The sequence below is a fragment of the Thunnus maccoyii genome, chromosome 12 (assembly GCF_910596095.1).
Source record: "Thunnus maccoyii chromosome 12, fThuMac1.1, whole genome shotgun sequence".
NCBI classification, from domain to species: Eukaryota; Metazoa; Chordata; class Actinopteri; order Scombriformes; family Scombridae; genus Thunnus; species Thunnus maccoyii.
The window spans coordinates 10001532-10024389 of record NC_056544.1 but is presented as its reverse complement, the minus strand read 5'-3'; the positions used below and the strand labels follow the sequence as shown (position 1 = coordinate 10024389).

General features: G+C 42.8%; 1 protein-coding gene across 1 annotated transcript in view; it reads right to left on the bottom strand.

Moving 5' to 3' along the window:
- The window catches only part of ephb3a (eph receptor B3a), a 30068-nt gene extending 7960 nt beyond the window's left edge, over positions 1-22108 (bottom strand). The window contains exons 1-11 of the mRNA XM_042428748.1: positions 21825-22108; positions 16150-16214; positions 13341-14013; positions 11122-11277; positions 9246-9581; positions 8392-8516; positions 6148-6304; positions 5843-5951; positions 5491-5543; positions 4333-4455; positions 3361-3608 (exon numbers count right to left, since the gene is read on the bottom strand). Coding sequence (XP_042284682.1) covers positions 3361-3608; positions 4333-4455; positions 5491-5543; positions 5843-5951; positions 6148-6304; positions 8392-8516; positions 9246-9581; positions 11122-11277; positions 13341-14013; positions 16150-16214; positions 21825-21888 — 2109 coding nt within the window. The 5' untranslated portion in view covers positions 21889-22108. The remainder of the gene's footprint in view (positions 1-3360; positions 3609-4332; positions 4456-5490; positions 5544-5842; positions 5952-6147; positions 6305-8391; positions 8517-9245; positions 9582-11121; positions 11278-13340; positions 14014-16149; positions 16215-21824) is intronic.
- Between the last annotated feature and the right edge of the window lie 750 nt (positions 22109-22858).

Below are 22858 nucleotides of genomic sequence, written 5' to 3'. Positions count from 1 at the left end.
TTTTAAAACATTTAAAAATACTCTGCTTGTAGTAATTAATTGTGTCTGATATGGTTTTTCCACAAAAAATGCTCAATATTTTGTTAAAATCCTTAAAATTACATCTACTCCTTTTAAAAATCCAGACTCTATGAATATGTAATTATTTTAAGTTTCAAAAGTTTAACCACTGAACAAACATATGTGCACTGGAGGCTTCAAGTTTCCACATCGCACTTTCTGCAAATTGCATACTGGACCACGATTGGCTACAAACTAGTTGTGATGTCAGAAATCCTGCTCGTAGGTACATGCCTTAAACTCTGATTTTCCGTGAGAACAGAGAAACTTTCCACTTTCAGCAGATGAATGTGAAAACAGACTTCTAGTATCAAACTCTGCACATACATCATTCTGCACAGTGAAACCTAAAAATTCAAGTCAAGTAACTATAAGCAAAACACATTTTTGAGTGGAGGGGGACTTTAATAAATTACTTAAATAATCAAACATTTGCCAAAATGTGTCTGCAGCCACAAGAATCAACAGCTGTCAAGTACCAAAAGTTAAAACTGAATGTCTGGTCAGATTTGTAGTTTTGTTTACTTATAATTTAATCGTATATTCACTGATTTGCTTTTTTGTAATGACTGAAATGTGTTAGTGGCACTGAGTTCTGATTTCGAGAATCAGGCTCATAATCTCTTGTGTTCTTTCTTTATTTTATTTAGCCACACTTGTAAAACTACTTGTGTTTTGACAACATTTAACATTTGAGAAGTTTGATAAAAAGCAATAGTATTGAAAATTTCAAACAATACCCAGCCCTACAAAATGATCAAAGGTCCAATCATTTATATAAAATTTCTCGGTAATTTTTTCCTTAATGTGTACCAACAGACAGGAAACATGGTCACTCACTAAAGCAAAGAGATATTAGGACAAGATGATCATTGTCAAGGCTCATCAGTTTTATTGAAAACACTACCCAAAATTCCTCATCATCTCTGGTAACAATCAGCTGTACTGTCACTGAAACAACAACTGTGTTTAAAGGACTAGTGCAGTGCCCGTTCAAAAGGTGCCTATTCAAAACGGGGTGATTGCTTATTATTTCTCAAGAACTATACATATATATATATATATATATATATATATATATATATATGTGTGTGTATATGTATATAAATGTGATAAATGTATCAATTACAACGATAAGGATTTAATAAATTAGATGGTTTTTATCCAGACAGACACTTAACCAGTGAGACTAAACAGAGGTTGAACCATAGAAACAGTTTACGGCCTTCCATTGGTTGATTCTGCTGCCAATCAAACGTATCTGCGTATCTGGGTAGTTTTACTGTCTCCGGCAGTTTAACTGAGTGGGGCTCATGCCTTTGTCCTGCTCACCCTCTCTCTCTCTCTTTTTCTCGTCTTTTTTAAAATGAGTCGGGAAACCCACAACAAATCCTAACTTTTAACGTTATCAAACAAAGAGAAGTGGTGTCCCCTCATATCTCTCATGGCAGGGTTGTACAGCTCTGATCATGACATGCAGTCGCAGAGCCCAGAGGCCCCGCCCAGCTGCTGCAGAGCAAAGTCTGATTGCTTTTTTATTCAGAGTTAAACTTTATTAATATTAATCATGCCGCATTTCCAAATTGCCCCCAAAGTCGACACTGCACTCCCTTTGTTCCCCAGCAATGCACCCGCCAAGTGTGGAGTTGATTGGATGAACAGTTCAAGACACAGGTGAAGGACATACAGACAGAGATTCCTTCCTTTAGTAGATAGATATGGCTGGCAATTTTTTCTATTTTTGTTTTTGTCAACAAATCTCAAACCAACAATGAATGTACATGAATTTACTTTGTGCTACATTGTATATTGCTTAAATAACTTTGGTGTAAAGTCCAGACGTTGTGATATGTAACACAACAAGATGGAAGAGCGTTCCCATGCATGCACAATGGCGTCTGCCTTACACAGAACTACTCTCCAGAGACTGAAAACATGATCGCTGTTATAAGTCTTTGAAGCCGTTTCTAAACAAACATGCCCACACACACACAATACGTGTAAGTAGGATGAGTTCATTGTTGGTTTGGCTTTGCACATGATATTTGTTGACAATAATGAAAACATAGAAAATCACCAGCCATATCCTTTAAGACCAGCAACATTGCATTGATTCAGCACAGGCATTAAAGGCATACTATGCAGGATTTGTCGGTTGGCATTTGTAAACACAGTATTCAAAGTTGGCCCCTCCTCCCTGGCTCAACAAGCGGGAGAGAGAGAGAGAGCAGGGGTGGTCGAGTGAGCTAGAGAGTGAATGAAGAGATGGAGTGGCACTGGTGAAAACAAAGCCGTGAATCAGAGAAATAAAACGTTATTTTCTGATTGTTTCACGTCGGTTACGTTCTAAAGCATCAATAAACATGCCCACACCTCTGCACCATCTTGTGGGACGGTGCAGAATTAAATGAATGCAGTGCTTCATCCTGTCCGCTGTGGCCTCTCTGCTCTGCGTGTGTGTAGCTCAGCCCCGCCCTCAGGACACAGGGAGCAGAGTGGAGCAGAGGAGAGAGACAGAGACAGCGATGTAACCTGGTTGCTACACTATGAGTCTCGACCTCACACCCTGCATGCTGTTACTGGCTGCAGGCTGCACACCCATACAGGCAGCGGGCAGGGTCTCTGCAGATAAATACAGTGCCACACACCTTCACTGGGTCATTATTTTCATTATTTTTGTATGAGTCTAAACATTGTTTTTTTAGGAAAATCCTGCATAGTATACTTTTAAGTAACCTCATCCAGCCTAACAGCTACATTAACTAGACTTCTTCACAGTGTAGCCATGCAAGAAAACACATTTTATTAAATGTAATTGACATGTAATAGCCCCCACACAGCTGAGGAAGTACTGTGTGACACCTCATTTCTCATCTTGCCTTTGTTCAGCGTTTTGTGTAGGTGTTGTGTGGTGGTGGTCTAAACCGAAAACTCTGATCAGTAATGTATTCTGTAGTCATACAAAGACGCTCTAATACACTGAAGCAAACCTATCCAAAGGTCTGGTGTGTGACAGTTTTCCACTAGGAGTTTGTACATTTGAAAACCTGTCAGCATCAGTCAGTCACGTCAAGCCGAGACACTATGCCTGTCTCCAGGCGTTATATTGCACATTTAATCTCCATCACTCAGCAAGTGAGCGCCTCGGGGTGTTTTACAGAGAGTAAAACATTCCGATAACCCAGAGGTGTCGTGATCGTGAATGACTGTCAGTGTGTGTGTTCCTCTCATCTTTGATACAAACAGAAAGTAATCTTCTCTGTCAGAGGTGTTGCAGCACGCTCCTCCTGCCATACTTACCCTGAGGAAGGAATCGAGTGCTCCATTCTCCATGAATTCAGTGATGATGAGGACAGGGCAACTTCGCGTCAGGACACCTTCCAGCCGGATCACGTTTGGGTGGTCAAACTGGCCCATGATTGAGGCCTCGGCGAGGAAATCCCGCCTCTGGCGCTCAGTGTAGCCGGCTTTCAGTGTCTTAATCGCCACCACCATCTCCCTGCGGCCAGGTTGCTTGAGCCGTCCGCGGCACACCTCGCCGAATTCACCTGGGGTAAGACAACAGGGTGGGGGGGAGGGGAAGGGGAGGGGGGTGAGGGTGATGGGGGAGAGGGGTTGAGTGAGCAGAGGAAAGAAGAGGAGGGGTGGAGGGAAAGAGGAGGTTGGGGAAAGTGCAGGGAGAGGGAACATTACTGGTCGGATTCGGGAGTGAGGGAGCTGATTTGAAAGAGTCGGGGTCGGCTTCAACTGTGGAGGAGGATTAGAAAAGAGGAGAGGAAAGACCGACAGGCAGGAGGTCAAGGGTCAAAGATGTTGGGGAGAGAGGGAGTGACTGGTATCGATCGAGTGAACAACCTCGGAGCAGTGGAGGGAGAGAGAGGATGGGCGAGGAACCTGGGGGTTTTGCATTTGGTGCCTGAGTACAAATGTTTACGAGGGAGAGAGAAAGAGAAAGAAAGACAGAAAAGACAGGGAGGGAGGAAGGTTGAACGAGCAGGAGCAGACTGTCATTTGAGGTGAAGTTAGGACACAACATGCCACTGGAGAGAAAAAAAAACAGACTAGAGGGGAAGAGCTACAGAGAAGATTTTCACTTCAGTCCTTCCCACCCGCAGCTCTCAAGCACACTCTGAATCCTAACCCTTTTCTCCCAGAGAAGACTCTCTTACAGAGCAGACCTCGGGGCTTGATGGCACACTCCTGTTCAAATAAATGATTAATTAACCTGAATCCTTCTCCGTCCCCTTGGACAAAAACAACGTCTGTGTTTACCTGCACCAATGACTTCTTCTATTTTCACGCAGGAGATGTCTATTTCTTTGGCAAACTCGTGGATGGCGTCGTTGGGGTCCTCGTAGGTGAATGGGTCGATGTACACTTTGACCCCTGGAGAAACTGAGGCAGAAAGGGAAAAGTGCCTTTATAATATGGCTGAAATCAATGTCACAATATTAACAAATCTTATCATATCAACCTACATCATAATATGGCAAACAAATTACTATAAATGATCATAAAAAAATTACACATGAAATACTTAAAACTGATGTTCAATAAGAACAGCAGCCAGTTAGCTTAGCTTAGCATAGAGACTGGGAACAGGGGGAAACAGCTAGCCCAAAGCTCACTAATTAACAAGTTCTAGCCATACAAAAACTTATACGCAAAAACAACAATTTGTGTTTTTGCAGGGCATTATGTGCCAGTCTGTTTCTGGGCTGGAGTCTGAGCTGGTTGGCTGGTGACGGTGAAAACAAGACTACCAGTGCCTGGCAACTTCATTTTATTTAATGACTTAAATAAATGAGATACGTGATAATTAGTGAGTTTAAGAGGTGCTGGTGGGCTGATTTTTTATCTTCGGACAGAGCCAGGTTAGCTGTTGTCCAGTTTCCAGGCTTTATGCTAAGCTAACCATCTGGTGGCTATAGCTTCATATAAATATGAGAAGGGTACTGATCTTCACGCAGCAAGAAAACAAATAAGTATATCTCCCAAAATGTTGAATTATTTCTTTAATTGCAACAGAGTTTTGTACAATTTAACATGATACAATCATATCAGCCTGATGCAATTCCATAGAAAGTTGATATAGAGTAATCTATATGTGTCTTCTTTTTTCTTCTTTTACAACTGATATAATCTGTTTGATCTTAAATTCATCTATTTTTGAATTTCATTAGTTTACTGATCAGGGGCAATGCTCACGAAGGAATGTTACAAAGACACTCTAAACAACATATCTTATACACAACATATAAAAAAGGATTGTGTGGACAACATGGTCACGGCTTCCTCTGAGCAAACACAGAAATGGTTTCCTGCCTCAATCAGGTGATTGGATAATTGATTGAATCAGTTGGTTAACTGTACTGGCGTGACCAACAGACTGCAGAGGAGACGGTTCCCAAGGAGAACACATAAACTTACTGTATTGCTGCAGCTTCTCAGTGTACTCCAGCTCGGAGCCGCTGCGCTGCTTCCTGTAAACAAGCAGCACATAAACAAAGTCACATTCACATAATCAGTCTTGACCCTTTCAAGGTACAGCGAATCAAACTAATATCTAACATTACTATCAGATGAATCCACATACTGCCAGGGAAAGAACACACAGAGCAGTTCTGTTTCTTTTTTCTTCCAAAGCTCCTTTTTGAAGCTTAAGAGTAAGTATACACCCTTTGAAAGCATGTAAAAATTTAATGAGCCTCTTTGTTCAGACTCTAACTAACAAAATGAAACATGTAGTTCAGGCTGTCAGTAATAAAAATCAAACACTTACTTAAGGCAGACAACAGCGATTACCACCAAGGCAACAATGACCACCAGACCTGCGGAGGCCGAGCCGATGATGAGAGGCAGCTGGTCCTGCACTGACTTCTGAGGGTCACCTGGACCAGATAACACACACAGACACAAATGAGTAAATAACAGCTGAAAAACGACTTGAGGGATTAGAGGGTAGCCTGTGCTGCATGGGTAATGGCTACCAATTAAGGCAGCCATAAAAACTATTAAGTCTGAACCCTCATCAAGAAAACTGTAGCAGCAGATCATCAAGAACAGAAGCAGAGAGGTTGTCCATACTGTGTAGGCTGGTGCTGAAATCCATGGGGTTGCTGTAGCGTCCGTATCCAGCAACAGTGCGAGCTCGGACCTGCACCACGTAGGGTGTGGCGGCCCTCAGCCCCTCCACCCTGGCTGAGCTGCGCTGGGATGTTACAGTGTGCGACATCGCCTGGCCCTGAAATACAACAATAGACCTTTATAAAGTAGCAATTGTCAAGTTCTTCCTGATAATTTTCAGATGCCACATGTGAGGAATACAGCTTTTGGTTCTCAGTTAACATCATGATAAAAAACTAAACTGGGCCACTGCTGACAATGAATAAATGACCCTTTTTTAGCCTAAAGCTGAATGTTTTGCTTGCTAGCAAGACAATGTAACTATATAGTTAAAAGTTGAATTCATAAAACGCACCTTTGCTCTTTTCAATACACACAGGGGTTTTGCTGCTACAGCCTCAATTGGTCTGGTATGAGAGGTAGCTTATGTTAGCTTATGCTAGCTAACATAGGTTACTGCTGAGTAACTGATATTACTGAGTCACTTTGCTGATCATATGACTCCTCTCTACTTGTGTGACTGACTACATTTTGGAATTAGCCGTTATCCGGTAATTGTCACTTGTGGCCACAGTGGTTGCTGTTTAACATAAGTTACACTGACTATATTTACATGCACAAAATATTCCAGTTTTTGCCCTTATTCTGAAAAAGACAATATTCCTACTAAGCTGTTTACATGGTTAATGAAAATGAATATTCCATTAATATTTCCGTTTACACGCAGAGGGTTTTCAGGGTTTCCCTCTGCTCCAGTGGGAACTGGATTCACAAGATCTCCACAGGCAGTTAAGTAAACCAGCGAGGTGGAAAACATTAGTGAGCTGCTGCCAGATATTTATAAGTGATATTGATATGAGTGATATAAATTTATAGTTACAGGCACATCCAGTACCAAGGTTATCCCATGATGTTTACTTCACTGCTGAGTGTTTTTGGTGCATCACACCGAGTCGTCACTGTCAGTCTGTGGTTGCATGTCAGGATAATAACCAATCCCCTCCGTCCCCGTCATGGAGAAGGTACGCTTTGTTTTTCCAGCCCGCCCTGAACAGCTCTCTGCTCTCCTCTCATTCCTGTCCTCTGTCTGCCTTCCCACTCCAGTGCAGAAGTGCTTTACACAGCCAGCCCGTCATGCATCTCTATCCCAGACTCCCCAACTAACTGTTGGCTAGTTGGTTTGTTTACAACGCACGGGGCTGATCGCAAACAGGCAAGAGGCAGTGTGTCAAAAACTGCGGTTAAAACCCCAAGTGAGACACATATTCTGAATGTGCTGTATACATGTCCAAAGAATGCTCCTAAAACCCGAATAATATTGGCTTATCCCATGTGTACTACATTCTGAATAAGGCCAATTCGGAATATCTAAACGTAATATGCTGTTTACATGATCCATATCAAATTCGGAATATTCTTATATTCGGAATAATAGTGGAATATTATTGTGCATGTAAATGTAGACACTGTCTAAGTATACAGCTATGTAGCTTTTCAAAAAATAAATAACACAGTAATCCTCAAACAAAGAAAAAGTTTAATTCATAAGCAATAAAACACAACTTCTTCATTTCATTAGACTCAGTTTCTTTTGATGGCTAACCTTAGTTAACGTTAGCTAACTCTAGTTAACGTTAGCTAACTTGTAATAGATATTGATAACCAACACAACTGAGTCAGTTTGATTTTATGATGCTTCTCAACTTGTGCAACTGCTACACTACGTTTTAGCATATAGCCATTATCCCATATTTATAGCTTGTGACAACAGTGGTTTAGGAAAGTAAAATATTTTAAGGTAAAAGCCATGTTCAGACAGAAATTAGCAGAGCGAAAAACACAGCTCCCTTCGATTCAAAGCAGCATAATCTGGAAACACACTGTTGGCCAATCACGTCCTGTTAGACTTTACTTTTACCATCAAAGGTACTAAAATGGCCATATGTATCTGCAGGGCATTACTAGGACATTTGATCAATATCAATGACTCGACACTCACACCAGTGGCTGAAACTGACCAGTACATACTCCAACAATAGAAACTTGTACATTCCCCCAATCTCCCACACAAATCATTTCAAAATTACATTTCTCAGCATCTACAAAAATGTTGCCCTCTGCACAAGGCTGGAAAAGTAGATTTTCAAATTCAATAAGCCGCACTGTCACCTCCATTAAGGCAACAGCTAAAAAGTCAGTGCTTACCCTCTCATGGTATTTAATCTCATAGTCGAGGATGACCCCGTTGGGTTTCTCAGGGGGCAGCCACGACAGGCTGAGGGTGTCTGAGGTGGAGCGCATCAGATGGACGGTCGGCACTGCTGAAGGTGCTGCGGGTAGACATCAAAGAGGGGACAAATTTACATTTTACTGTTAGGCACCAGAAAGCTACTTCACCTACGAGTGTTGGGATTGTCACTTCAAGTTCTGAGTCGCCAGGATCTTCTCTTATTCACAAACCATCACAGTAAGATAATCATTATTCAAAATTCTCCAACCGGAGTGGTTTTAGAAAAACGGTACATGTTTCACCTTCACTGTTCTGCAGTTTATTGATTTGTGAGGCCTGAAAGTGACTCAATTGACAGTCATTGTCCTGGGTCCATAAACTGCAGTAAGGTGGATTAAGTGCAGGTTAACTGGGAGAGTAATTATAGTCTATGAAAGGTGCTGAGCAGTTTGGTTGATGATGACGCTGCAAATATTAAGAGGAGATGTTCAAAGGTGACATTGTCAAGATGCCTGGTTGACAATGTGCTGAATGCTGACGGTGGAGATAAAAAGTATACTTTGCGTTTTATCTGCCTGTCTCAGAAAAGCAGAGAATTTTTTTTCCATCTGTTGCTCCCACTGAGCTTGTTCAACAATCTTTTTTGCTAGTGTTAATACCACTCTGGATACTGAGAGCTCATTAAGACACTCACTAACATTGACTGAATGTAGGATCCACTAACCAGCCTGTTTCATCGTGATGTTAAGTGGTATTGATCAGGGTAAGCTATATGAATTAACTTTGGTTTGTGGACACATTCAATGTCATTGACAGATCTTCTACTGACCGGCTTGGTTAGTGGTGATGTTGACTGTGGAGTAGCTGGGTGAGGTGGGGTTCTTCCCGGAGACTCCGTTGACAGCCTGCACTTCGAAGCTGTAGCGGGTATGAGCCTGCAGATTCCTCACCACCACCTTCCTCTGCCTCAGCCCCAGCCTGCGAGGAGCGATGTCCACATTGTCGTCGCAGCGCGTGCAGGGACTCCGGTCTCGCAGACATTTCTTACACACCACGTTATACACCAGGTCGCTCCTCCCACCTGTGTCCTCGGGTTCCTCCCACTCCAAGGACAGCGAGGTCTCATTCACGCTGGATATAACGTTGCGAGGCGCTGAGGGGATAGCTGCACAAACACACACACACACGTTAAAGAAGGTGGGCAGAGTAAAGAAACATACAACATAGGCTTTAGTCATGCTCCCTATGCAGTGCTTACATTATCTTCCCTCCACAATGATGATAGAGAAAAGCTTAATACCTATATAAGAAGGCAACAAGGCGTAGTACTTAATGTACAGAAATAGGCAAATATCATAATCCTCTTCTGTTTATAGAGGCCTTTTGCACAAATAAAATGCTCCACACAAATCCTCAAGATGCAGCAACGCACGTGGATACATGTAAAACACCACAATAGGGAAAAATCTTTTCATGGTGCAAATAAATAAATCAACACATTCAGAAACAGGAGGATAAATACAACTTGTCATGCACAAACAGAACACCACTCATCATCATTTAGTAATGTTCCTTAAAGAAAAGCAGAATCCTGTGCAGCTCTGCAGTGTGACCATTTCTATGCATAAACCTTCTCGGTGCTTGTGGAACTGGGCTAATCCACTCTGATAGAAAGTCATGTTCTTATATCAGTATAACCCAAGGCCACCGCGTTTCAATAAGCAGTGCCGCGTTTTGAGTGACAAGTGTTTGAAACCTGGATAAAGTACGATAACTACAGAGGGAGGCAACAAAGATTGCTTCTGCAAACGCGCTTTTCATCCTATTACAGCGAAAAAAAAAGAGAAGGGCTCTCTCTCTCTGAGCTTCCAGTGGCAGAAAGTCTAACCTGTCTCGAAGCAAAGAGAGAGAGAGAGAGAGAGAGAGAGAGAGGGAAGGGAAAGCTCTCAGGGCATCGGCTCTTCTCGGCCAAATATGCCTGTCCGCTGAATTCAGCCCCTCAGCCGGCTTGCTCTGAGCCGCAATTCCACTCGCCCTGTCCTTTCTAATTAGGCAGAATCAGTTCAGAGTGGAGGCTCTTCTAATTGGACACCCATCTAAAACACACGCTGAGCCCAAGCTGCCGGCCATTGACTGGCTGAGCCTCGCTTGTGCAACACACCGCTTCCAACACAAAGCACAGGCTGCCTGGCACAAGCTCTGACAGACCGCAGGGACAGAACTGTCAGGCCTGTGTGTGTGTATGTATGTGTGTGTGTGTGTGTGTGTGTGTGTGTTTAGTTGGAGGTGGTGCTTGTGTCCCTGCCCAGCCTGTCTGTGCGCGCTGGTCAATGTCAGAGTCCACACTGTTCCTGTGACGAGGATCTGGGGAAGACAGTCGCGGACTGCGTGTGTCATTTAATGCGGCGAAAAGCCCCTAGGGGGTGATTTTACACAGTCAAGGCAGCACATCGCTCTCCATCAGCACAACTGCTGGGACTTCTCTTAAAGGTCTGGACAGGCTGGTCAACACCAGACCGGCTTAGTTACCACATATCCATTTGAAACATGCAGCTGCAGATTTGTCATTTTAAACAAAATGACAGCGAGAACCTGGCGCTGATAACCTAGTACATTACTGGAGTCCTTGTCTTACTTTTCAAAAAAAGACTCAGCACTAAAAAACCTGAGGATTTTTTCAGTCTGTGCAGCAGAGGATGACTTACTGGTGCAGGCAGAGTCAGGGGGGTCACTGTCAGCACGGTAGAAACCATTCTGGCAGGGGCAAATATTGGCTCCTCGGGCGCTGGTGCGACTGTTGGAAGGGCAGGGAGCACAGGATCCCTCCCCGAATTTGGATTTGAAAGTCCCAGGGATGCAAGCTGGATGAAAGGGAGAGAAAATAAAAAAAGACAATAAGGACAAAAAAATAAAAACTTAACAAAGCTGTCACTCGTGTAAAAGACAAGCAGCTATCACATCTGTCACGGATCAAAAAATGTACAGACGGAGCCCAATATTTATGGAGAAAATGTTGATACGTAAGTGAGGAATGGCGAACACATGAGCATAAGGTCTTATCTATACATTTGCATCTGCTCTCTCATTTTCACACTCCACTCCAGGTGACATTAATCTCCCACCAAAAAGAGCACCGGGGTGACAGCAAAGTTTCATGTTGAAGAGGAGGAAAAGGAGGATAAAGATGGAGATAGACTGCTGACAGGAGATTGCTGTTGTCAGACAAACAGGGATGGAGAATGCTTCTGAGAAAAGGGATACACCCTAAACCCATCAATCAGTGTCTGTTCAGTCCTCAGCTCTCCAAACCACACCGCTGCATACAAACAAGGCCTCTAAATGCATGCAGAGCAGCTCCATAATAAGCCAATAAATCAATTCAAATGAAGGGACATCAGACCAGACATAAATTAGCTGAGATGAGTTATTAGAAAAATATACAAAGTACGGTAATCTTAGACGATGTGTCCAAGCATTTCATTTGAATTCCAAAGTGTCACGCAGAAGGTTGGCTGATATCAAGTCTAAAGGATAAACCAGCATAAGCCGAGACTAAAGAAGGATTCAGATAAAGGGGATTAGCAGCAAAAGGTTTGGATATATCAGCCTCCAGAGCCCCGCGTTTTACTGTTTGCCACATTCCTAACTGATGGTGTAAAAGTGGGGTCTCTGGCAAACATCTGTCCTGTCAGCGTGAGGGCTCATAAAACGCAGTCAGTGAGAGAGAAAGTGTGTGATTAACTAGTTGGGCTAAGTGGTCTTTCCATCCTAATTCCCAACAATGGCACTTTTAGGAAAATCAGCGCAGCTAATGGCCCCCGCATTGTAGCTCTAAAACCGTGCAATAAATAGCAAAAGAAGATAAGATGAAAATGTACTCTTTTTTTTTTTCTCTCATAATGCACCGAGACCTTTAGGCCCTACACTCTCTGATCTGATTTATTTTTCTTCTATTACACAGTGCATCATCATTATATTTTATTTGTTTGTTTTCCTCGCTTCTTTCGAGAGGGTGCTGAATCACCCCCACTGTCTTGCTTCAATCCATTAACCTCTTTGGAGGGCACGATGATTTCCCTGTTTTTGATACACTAATGTTTCCCTCTCTTCTAATGTCGGTCTCTCTTCCGCTCCTCTTTTCTCCTCTGCTCTTCTTCTCTGCCTTCTCTCCATCTCATGCGGCGTTTGGCTCCGAGCGGCGGCGGGACTGAGGTAAGAAATGAAATGTCTCAGTGATTAATGTTAGCGTGGCAGTGTTGGCTCACGTTGGTCTGAATGGTGTTAATGAGTGTGGCCGCCTGTAGATTAACTAACGGGAGGCCGCGGAGGAAATTACACTTCCTCATCGCAACCGCTGGCTGAGGCCCTAGAGAGCTTTTTATCAGGCATTGGCGGCAAGCTTTTAACCTTGAGCCGCCAAATGGCAACGAATGAGCTCTCCAGCGCGTGTTAGACACTATTTCTCACGCCCAGGTGAGAGAAGGCTTTGCTTGTCTGTCTTTGACTTCCTGCAGCCCTCCTCCCTTTTCATTCTTCCTCTTTCTGCAGCTGTTTCCGTCCCATCCTTGGCAATGTGCACCTTTTAACTCGCGCTATCTCTCTTTCTCTGTTAATATCTCTTTTCTCTGGGCTCCAAACGCCTATCCCTCCTATTATCTGCATTTTCCTCGCGCAAATCTATTGGCTCTCCATTTTGTGCCTTCCCACTATCTTTCTCTCCCTTCTGTCCTGCTCTCACAATATTTGTATGCTGCTCCTCTCTGCAACACCTCATTAATTCATACTCTCCTCCACCCTCCTTCACCCCCTTTCAGGAGCCACACAATAAATGCAGAGAAGAGGGCACAGACGGAGGTGACTTGCACTGAGCATATAAAGGAGGTTTGGTTAAATAAAAGTCCAAATGTCTGTTAAATACACATACCCTGGCACTGAGTGCTGTCTGCAGAAGGTTCGAAGCCAGCGACGCAGGTGCACGAGCCCACGGGAACCATCCACTCGCCGTCCCCATTGCAGTACAGTTTCAGAGGGACAGACACCTCCATGGCATTGGTCACACAGGCCCCCGGAGCAATCACTAAGGAAGTAGCTTCTGCACCTGTAGCAGTCTCAGGGAAGACGGCGAAATTGGCAATGGTGGTGGAGCACTTCTTGAAGAAAACCCTGACTGAGATGAGTGACATGCAGGCGCCGAGGTCCTGGAATGCCAGGTAGAAGCCAGCCTTAGAGAGCGGACCGAAGCTGCGTACTTTGGTGTTGATCCTTCCCGCTTCCAGAAGAGAGAAACTCTCATCTGGGGCTATAGTATCCACCTTCACATATGGGTTCTCCCTCCACAGAGGGCTGGTGTCTGTAGCTGTGTCCCCTTCTGACTCATAGTAAAACAGATTAAAGGTCTCTTTACAGGAGCCCGGGATGTTGGGGATGCTGGCGCAGTCACGGACGGAAAACTTGAGCTCCACGTAGACACGCAGCACGCCCTTGCGGGGGATAAAGTCTGTCCTCAGCCAGTTGTTCTGGTTGGGCTGTCGGACATTACACACCTGGTAGGTTCTGATTGGGCTCATGGAGTCATCATAGCCACTAACCTCCTCCCACTGTGGAAACAACAGAGACATACTGTGACACAAGAGGATATGACAGCAGGGAAATTCAGAATCTGAAAGACAACTGATGGAGGCAATGAGTAGAATAAAGTTAAGCGCATTTTAATTGATAATCTAATGTTTTTTTCTTAATGCGATAACAGTCCTACTTCTCATTGAGAAACAACTGAACTCACTTATCTAATATGTTGTTAATTAATAGTGAGTAATGTTAAATGCAGAGCAACAGAATGGAAACCATTCAAGCATACAGGGCATTAAAAACAGTAAAGTGAAATCTGATATACACATAATATAAAAATGCAACACACACATATTCCCACAGTGTGATGTGTATGTGCGGCCTGTGAGGAATCATTTGCAGCTAAAATGTTTCTAATTGCATGAATCATTCAGAAAATTCCAATCATTACGGACTATTAATAGAAAACATTTCCCCATTAAAACACATTTCACGCATTATGCCTATTTGACTAACAGTTATGATGCTGATCACGTGTCAGCAGTTTGGAGGTTGTTTTGCATCGAGGATCATCATAAATATATTGGTGAGGGCTTTATCTACCTGTAAAAGCTATGAAATAAACCACAGACGCGTCTATAGGAAACAGCTATTATGTGTATAACTGCTGCAGAACAGATCGAAACAGACTCAAAAGGAGATTTGGTGTCTATAACATATAAATTTGTTATCTGCACTAAGAGATGAGAGTATAAAACTGTACATCCTCATATATCTATAATACAAACAGTGAGTTATTTATTAAAATGGCCATCTAAATGCAATGCTGTGAGTGTGATTGCACCATGGCAGCACTCCTGAGCACTTCAGGTTATACAGATCATATTATAGTTATTTTCTCATGCCCACACATATAGTCTGAGTGCAGGTATTTGCATCTGTTGTGTTTAATATACCAGGTAGATTGATGTCTTTTTACCTCATGTAGCTTTCACTTTAGTAATTTAATCATTGATTGATTGATTTTTTTAATATGTGTCAATATCAAAAGATCGGAACCATGGATAGTTTTATATGGTGGTAACAGTGGTCTTGGTAACTAACATTACAGTCTATGATAAATGGTCCAATTGGTCAATAAATTTAGTCCATTAGGAAATAACCTTGTGAGAAGTCAATCTTTTTTGATTTTTTTCCTAATTCCCCCATGGACTGAATGCTTCGTTTCCATAACAAATGAGGTTCCTAGAAATTGATTATTTCAACTGGAAGAAAATAATGCATAACTCATCTCACGTCTCTGAGCTCCTGTGCAATTTATTCCCAAACGATGAGCCCAAGAGTCAGCATTAGATGTCGTAAATCACCGGCAACACGTTGATGCACTACCTGACAAATATGATAATTGCCGGCCCCCGAACGTATGGGCTTGTCAGGCATGAGGAGAGGGGCTGCCTCACCAGTCGTGACATATGACTTCATGGATGCTAGGACATTCAGACTCGGCCCTTGTAGGGAAAGGAAAGAGCCGGGGCTGCCGAAGATCGTTTCCATGGAAACCCACCATTTCCATTGACTGACTTTGCGCTCACGTAGCGAAGACAAATTACACTGGCCGGGAGTGGGGGAGGTCTGTCAGGCTGTTAGCCCTGGGGTCAAATTCATGTTGTTTTATTTTCTCACCATTCCTATAGGGGGTATCAACTGAAAACCTTAATTTCTGCCTGTAATGCGCTCTTGGGCCCATATTATAAAAGACACAGACACATGCTTTCAATTATCAGGCTCTCTATCCTGGGGAGGCGTGCAAGGTGGAGCCTACCTAATAGTCCTCACACACTGGGGGATTTTCTTTTTGTATCTGCATGTTTGCTCACTTGTTTGTTTAGATTCTTTGCAGTTCATCAAGCATTTTACATTTTGCTAAATACTGAAAATCTACTGAAAAAATTTCTTCCCCCACAATGTCACACAGTGTGTTTCTCATTTGTTTTTTAGTATCCAAGAAAGCAAACATACACTGCAAAAACAAAGATATAAAACAGTAGGAGGTGAGCTGTTCAAGGAAGACTGGGCTCTATTAACTAGCAAATGGAACAAACGTTATTAAAGAAAAAAAGGGCAGACAAAAGAAACCAAACACACACACGCACACACTTACTCACCCCGCTCTCTGGAAATGTGGTCCAGGCTAGCTCTGTGGTTGCCCACCGACTGTCCATAAGGGTTTCTGCAAATTAAGAGTAGGAGGAAGGTTGACAAACTGGTATTAAATGGTGTGAAGAGGGAAAAGCAAATTGCTGTACAGCATTAAAGACCACACACACACACACACACACACACACACACACACACACACACACACACACACACACACACAGACACACAAGTTCCCTCCCTCTGCTTGACAAAGGATGCAGGTAAAACTTCCTCTCCCTCTCTTTCATAACCTCCACCCACATGCACTCAGATTTTGAAAGCCTCGCTACTCTGACAATCACGGCATATCTGTGATGCCGCCTAATTAAGGCTTTCTCTCTCTGAAAAATAAAAATGTGTATTTGGCACACGCAAATGCACTTCTTTCAATGTTCCTTTGTGGAGATAAGAACAAAGCATCCTCAAAAGATGCCTTCAGAGGGTTCAGAGAGGTCATATAAGCACCGGGGCATAAATCTGACACCTGAAATTCGACTTAAGACGTTATCTCAGAGGTCGTTTTCTTCACCTACGGCTGTTTACGACTTTGCGAGGAGGTGAGAGCAGGACAGACAATCAGAGGACAGATGAAGAATAAACAGCAGGATCAATGGGCATTGTTGTCAGCTTGCCAATCAGTTGTCGCATGGTCCAGTGAGTTCACTACACCTCAGAAGAACCAACCTCTCAATGTTCTCAACATACAGCTGTTGCCGTGTTGACTCCCATTGTTATGTTGCTGTTAGCACATAATTACTGAAACAATTACACTTTCTTCATGGAGACTCAATGACACGACGCCTGCTGTGCACCATTTGCTCACAAGTCGTTGATAACGGCGCTAAAGGAGGGTGTGAGAGGGTAAACAAATAACATGTCCTGTGTAGAAAAACAGTAACATGGCAGTAAAATGAAGCTGCGCTCTTTCCAAGAAATGTGGCTTTTTGTTCCGGGCCCATACTGTTGGTTGATGTTTTTGTTTCAAAGGTAGAAGACAATGCAGTTAAAAGTACAATGTGTCCTTGGCTTTGTGTGTCAATAATAGACGTTGTTTGATTGAGTGAATAGATCACTGGTCCATCTGTAGCTGCTGAGCTGGAGATTGCACAGTGTTTACAGTCTGTGCTGCAGTGTTCATTAGAGAAACCACAATGGCTTATTTTTCCTTTTAGAAGACTGAGGGATAATGAATAGTGATCTGTGCATCCAACAAGATAGATTACATCTGAGGGATTCAACTGAGTCAACAGTGTATTTGAATCCTAACCAAAGACTGTAGAAAGATGCAGGTAGTGAGAGAAGTAAATACAGTTCTCTGTCCTCGTTTTACATCTCTGTATGGTGAAACTCACACTGCAGTCATAGAGGAAAAACTAGTAAGATTTGTTTCTATGCAAATTTGCCTGCTTTGTGTGTTAATGGAAGCACGAGTTGAAAACTAGTATCTGATGTACAGGGATAAACTACTTGTGTAATGCTCTCAGAACCATTTGTTCCTCTTGAAAACAATGGTTAGTTTGGCAGATCATAGTCCAAGGTTGGGAACACTTAACAAGAAGGGTACAAAACAGATGCTACAGTAATGCATAACTAAAGCATGATTCATGAGGATTTAATGCATGAATTAACGTGAATTCCTGTTGCTCACCATTAAAAAATGAGCAAGTCAAAATTAGTTTACGTGATTTGTTCACACAATTACCATCAGTGACCACTGGGTCATGCAGCAGCATATAGATGTTTGTAGAACTGCAACGATTAGTCGATTAATCAATTAGTTGCCAACCATTAAATTAATCGCCAACTATTTTGACAATCGATTAATCTTTTTGAGTCATTTTTTTAAGAAAATAAAAGTCCAAATTCCCTGATTCCAGCTTCTCAAATGTGAATATTTTCTGGTTTCTTTGGTCCTCTTCTATGACAGTAAACTAAATATTTTTGGGTTGTGGACTGTTGGGACAAAAGAAGATATTTGAGGATGTCATCACCTTGGGCTTTGGGAAATGTGATCAACATTTTTCACTTTCACCACTTACATTTTATACACCAAACAACTTCCAGAAAAATCGAGAAAATAATCAACAGATTAATCAATGATGAAAATGATCATTAGTTGCAGCCCTAGATGTTTGTATTTGACCACCGCTTTGATAAAAAAAACAGCTTCATATTTCTATTAAAACAGGTACTGCTCTGCTTTCATAAAGGCTGATCAAATGCACGGATCTGAAATGCTTTTTTCTATGTAACTGGATTCCAGTTAATTTGATGGCATATAAATCAAAGTAACTGTGAAAAAACAATCATTAATAGATGGTTCATTAAGCATTAACTAAACATAAACACTAGTCTCAGTCATGACACATCCTGCATTAATTCATGCATTAAATCACCATAAATCAGGCTTAAGTCATGTATAGAATGCAATATTTCAAGAAATGAAAAGTGAGTGGGTAGGTTTGAATAAACAGATGAATAGCACTGCATAAAGTAAAAATCGTTCAATTTAAAAAGAAATAAGTGGCTCAGTCTTTGTGGACGGTGGGGATCACATTTATCTCTGCATGACATTTAATAACTAATAATCATGCACAAAAGAAATTTGGCACTACAATAACTGACAGGGCTTTAAATACAAAAGCAAAGTCTTGTAGCTCGTTTCTAAAAGACTTCTCAGTCTTCTAAAGACATGAACGACAGCAGTTAATAACTTCAGTTGTCGAGTTTAAATACACGATTGGGAACAAAGTTGTTTTACTGATTAGCACGACTTGAGCCGGAGAGGAGGAACTAATCAGTACAACTAATCAGTGAATCAGCGGCTGTTGTGTTTGCTTGGCTACACTCGGCCCTCGGTGGCACACAGCTGACTGCTGCTGGACTACACGCTGCTGATCCATGTATCACACTCGTCCCTTGAGTGTCTGATCCAGCTAACCACCGGTCTGACCTGATGCTCCTTTAAACAGGCTTCACCTCACACTATGCACATACAGGGGCAGCAGGGTGACCATCCTGCATCTGTAAAAGCTAGGTTCAAGCCCCCATGAAAGCAGGATTTTACCCTGCTGAAGCATCCAACATCCCTAGCAGCTCCAGAGGTGTCCTCCCTGTGCAAGAGAAGTAAGGAATCCTGGTATTGTTACAAAAACTATTGTTACCCAGCAGGAGTGGATGACACTGTATATCCTCAAGCTTGACATTTAAGTTCAGGCTCGCTGTAATACACTAAAATTTCAGTACAATACAAAGGTTTTTGTTCATGCTATCGTCAACTCACTCAATCCTAGAAACCGGTTAAGATTGAAAAAGATCCCATTTGTTCCACAGCTCCCCCCTCTCTGTTAAATTTACAATGCCTTTGAGATTGCCTCGCTGCCATAACTCAAATCCAGAAATCTCCCCCCTCTCCCATAAAACTACAGCAGCGGTGGAGTCACTCTGCTCCTGGGTAAAGAAAACAATGCTGCAGTGGCAACTTTAGAGCATCACCACCCGTGGCATTTTGATCACCAGAGCCAAAATGCCACACATCTCTGAATTCTCAGTGCGCTTTGGGAGCTCACACATGCTTATGTTTTATTCACTTTGTGAGAGCGGGTGCATCATGAAAGGGAGGCCTCGCCTCGTACTACACTGACACTCGCTGCCAACAAGCAAACATATGAAATATTAACAGCCAAACATCATCATCAGTGATCGGAGGATGATCAAATGTGTGGATATAAATAGGTGAAGAAAATCTGAGGTTTGGGCTCAAACATTCGACTCCTGGACTCACACGGAGCAACGGTTCATTTGTACATAAGTGCATGTTTCTCTGTATAGAATCTCAGCGAGTGTGATGCTTCATTTGTCACTTGATGAGGAGTTTTTGAACAAGTCAAGCTGACCTAATTCCATCTCTCTTCCGGGCTGCTTACATCTGCCTTTACAGGTCAACAAATAATTATTCTTGCTGATATTCTGATTTATAGAAAGCAGGGAAATGTGAATAAAGCTCTCTTTCAACGTGAAAATTATCTAATGATTCTTCTACAGTACATACATCCTTTAGATTATTTCATAAATACTTTCTGAGTGGTCATCCGTCTAGTTTACGAGCTTTTAAAATAACAGTAAACACCGACTGTAAATGAGAGTAATACAGCATAAAAATGTCACAGTTGCTGAGGCTTTTACTGCAGTCTGTTGGTGCGAGCTGGAGATAACTCATCACTTGGAGCTTTTGTAAATAAGCACACACTTCAAGTTGCAGTCCAGCTTGCATCATCCATGCGCAAACACTTGCCAATCTGAAAAAACAAATTCCAGATTCCAGCCATGTGTTGAAATCTACCGAGTAAGCAGCTAAATAACGGCAGGCAACCCGCTGAAAAAGGCCTCCCTTTTCCACTCATTTAAACCCATCCGACGATCTGCCCTTCATGTTTATCCTCAGAGGACAAACATTAGTTAACCCCTGAGCCTTGAGTAACAGTAAGTGGCCGGGTTGGGAAACGGGCTGATCATCTCTGCGTGAGAGTCCACTGGGACTCGGAGGGCTGCTGCCGCTGCATTGATTTACTTGCTGACACCAGAATTGATGAGGGATCAGGCTGGCCATGGTCCAGGAGAGGCAGATTGGACGGGGAGGAAAAAGGAGGCAAAGCAGAGAAATGTAGCTACAGCTCAGAGAGGAGGAGCCGGGTGGGTGGGTGGGTAGCGGAGCAGGCAGAGGGTGGGCTTCTCCCCGGAGCAACAATCCCTCGGTGATGGAGAGAGCTTCGGGGGCTGCAGCATACTTGTTAAGCCATTGACCTTTAATTCACACTTGTCATCTAATATGTTTCACATGTGTGTCCCTGTGGCGCTTCAGGGGGGCCGGGATTGATCCGCTCTGGTCTGTGTTTAAGCGTCCACAGCACTGATTGGTAGTGGGTGAACCCAACCAGCAGGTTTTAAACCTTTTGGCGTGCATCATATGAGCAGTGTATTTCTATTTTACAGTGGCAGCAGAGGAAAAACCCACTCTGCTGTCTCTGTGGGCTGAATGGAACCTCTGTGGGGCTGTGGGGGGAGGAAAGGTGGGGCAGGTGGGCACCCTCACACTTAGCTTGTGGGTGTGACAACAACAGGGACAATAGCAACAGGGCAGTCCTTCAGCCGCAATGGGAACACTGGGATGTCATCACACACATACACACACACACACACACACACACACACACACACACACACACACACCAAACACACCACACACAGAGGGAACGGGACGTGCTGATACATGTGTACATGGATTAGAATCAGCAAGCAAATTGATACTCAGCATAATTGCCTATTTAACAGAGCGGGACCCGCATGATATTAACAGCTTTAATTAACCAAAACATGAAGGGAGTCTTGCTTACAGATCTGATTCCACCTATAGAAACATGCATAAATGACTGATGTGGTGATTAAACTGACGGGATGGACTGACCCAAATATGATTTAAATGATCAGATGTATACACACAGTCTCTACTTTTTCTCTCTGTGCATTGTATATCTTGTATGTTGTGTTTTTATTGCCAAATTCAGATCCAGCTTAACAGTCCATTGTTCATCAGCGGGAGAAAAAAAAAAAAAAGTAGTGATCAAAATATAAAGCGACATACCTTCTACAGCCAGCACCACAGGAACAATGAGGCTGCACACCCACAGCAAGTAATCCATTGTCATAAAACTGGCTTTTGCAACATGAATAAAGGTGTGTAGACTGGACCCTTCGGATGGATGGAGACTCAAACACAGACCACCGCAGCCGAGCTTTTTGTTCCTCTCCCAATTCTCATGTCTTCAGTTACCAGGAGGGCTCTCATCGCCCCATTTCTACCACAAAAATCCACACAAAATAAGCAAACGCGTCTTTTTTTTTCTCCCCCATTCAACCAGGTCCCGTTATTCCTCCGGAGTTGTGAATGCGATGGTACAGGAGCGCTACACTGCGTCCTTTCTCAGTCTCATTCTCTTTATCTGACTTTACGGACACCGAGCCTCTGTCCAGGGGCGCATCTCTCGGCTGCTGCCCTCCCCGAGCAGAGGATGGAAACCTGGATCTGAGACCGTCTCTGTCCGCAGGGGGGGATGCAGTGTATGTACTTTGTATGTGTAAAGTCCACTTTGACCAAGCTGTTGCTCCTCTCCGAGGGATGTGCGTCGGAATGGCAGCACTGGGACAGAGACACAGAAGGGGGCTGGGGGCTCAGGCGGGGTCAAGACAGAAACAATGAACAGCCCGCTTCCAGTTAAGATTTTCAAAATGATAGCACACATTACTTTATTTATCAGGGGCAGCATCGATATGGTGTAAATGTGCCAGACTTAACCGAAAAACAGCATTGTCACTTTTTTAGTACCATTATAATGACAGTAAATGTAAAAGGGAAAATAATGTATAATGGTCTGTTGTATTATATTACAACCTCCTTGTCTCCTTAATTTATTGTGTCTTTTTATTGTGTGAATTCACTTCATAGTTAGAAACTATTTATGTTTGGTGCAGTCCATATAATATTCATTACTTTGTTATTATTGTTTTTGCATAAATCATTTGATTGTATGCAGTATTCTTCTTTATAGGCCTATAATATTCTACATCTGCCACTATAGCACTTTGATTTTCCTGCATGGGATCTTTATCTTATCTCAT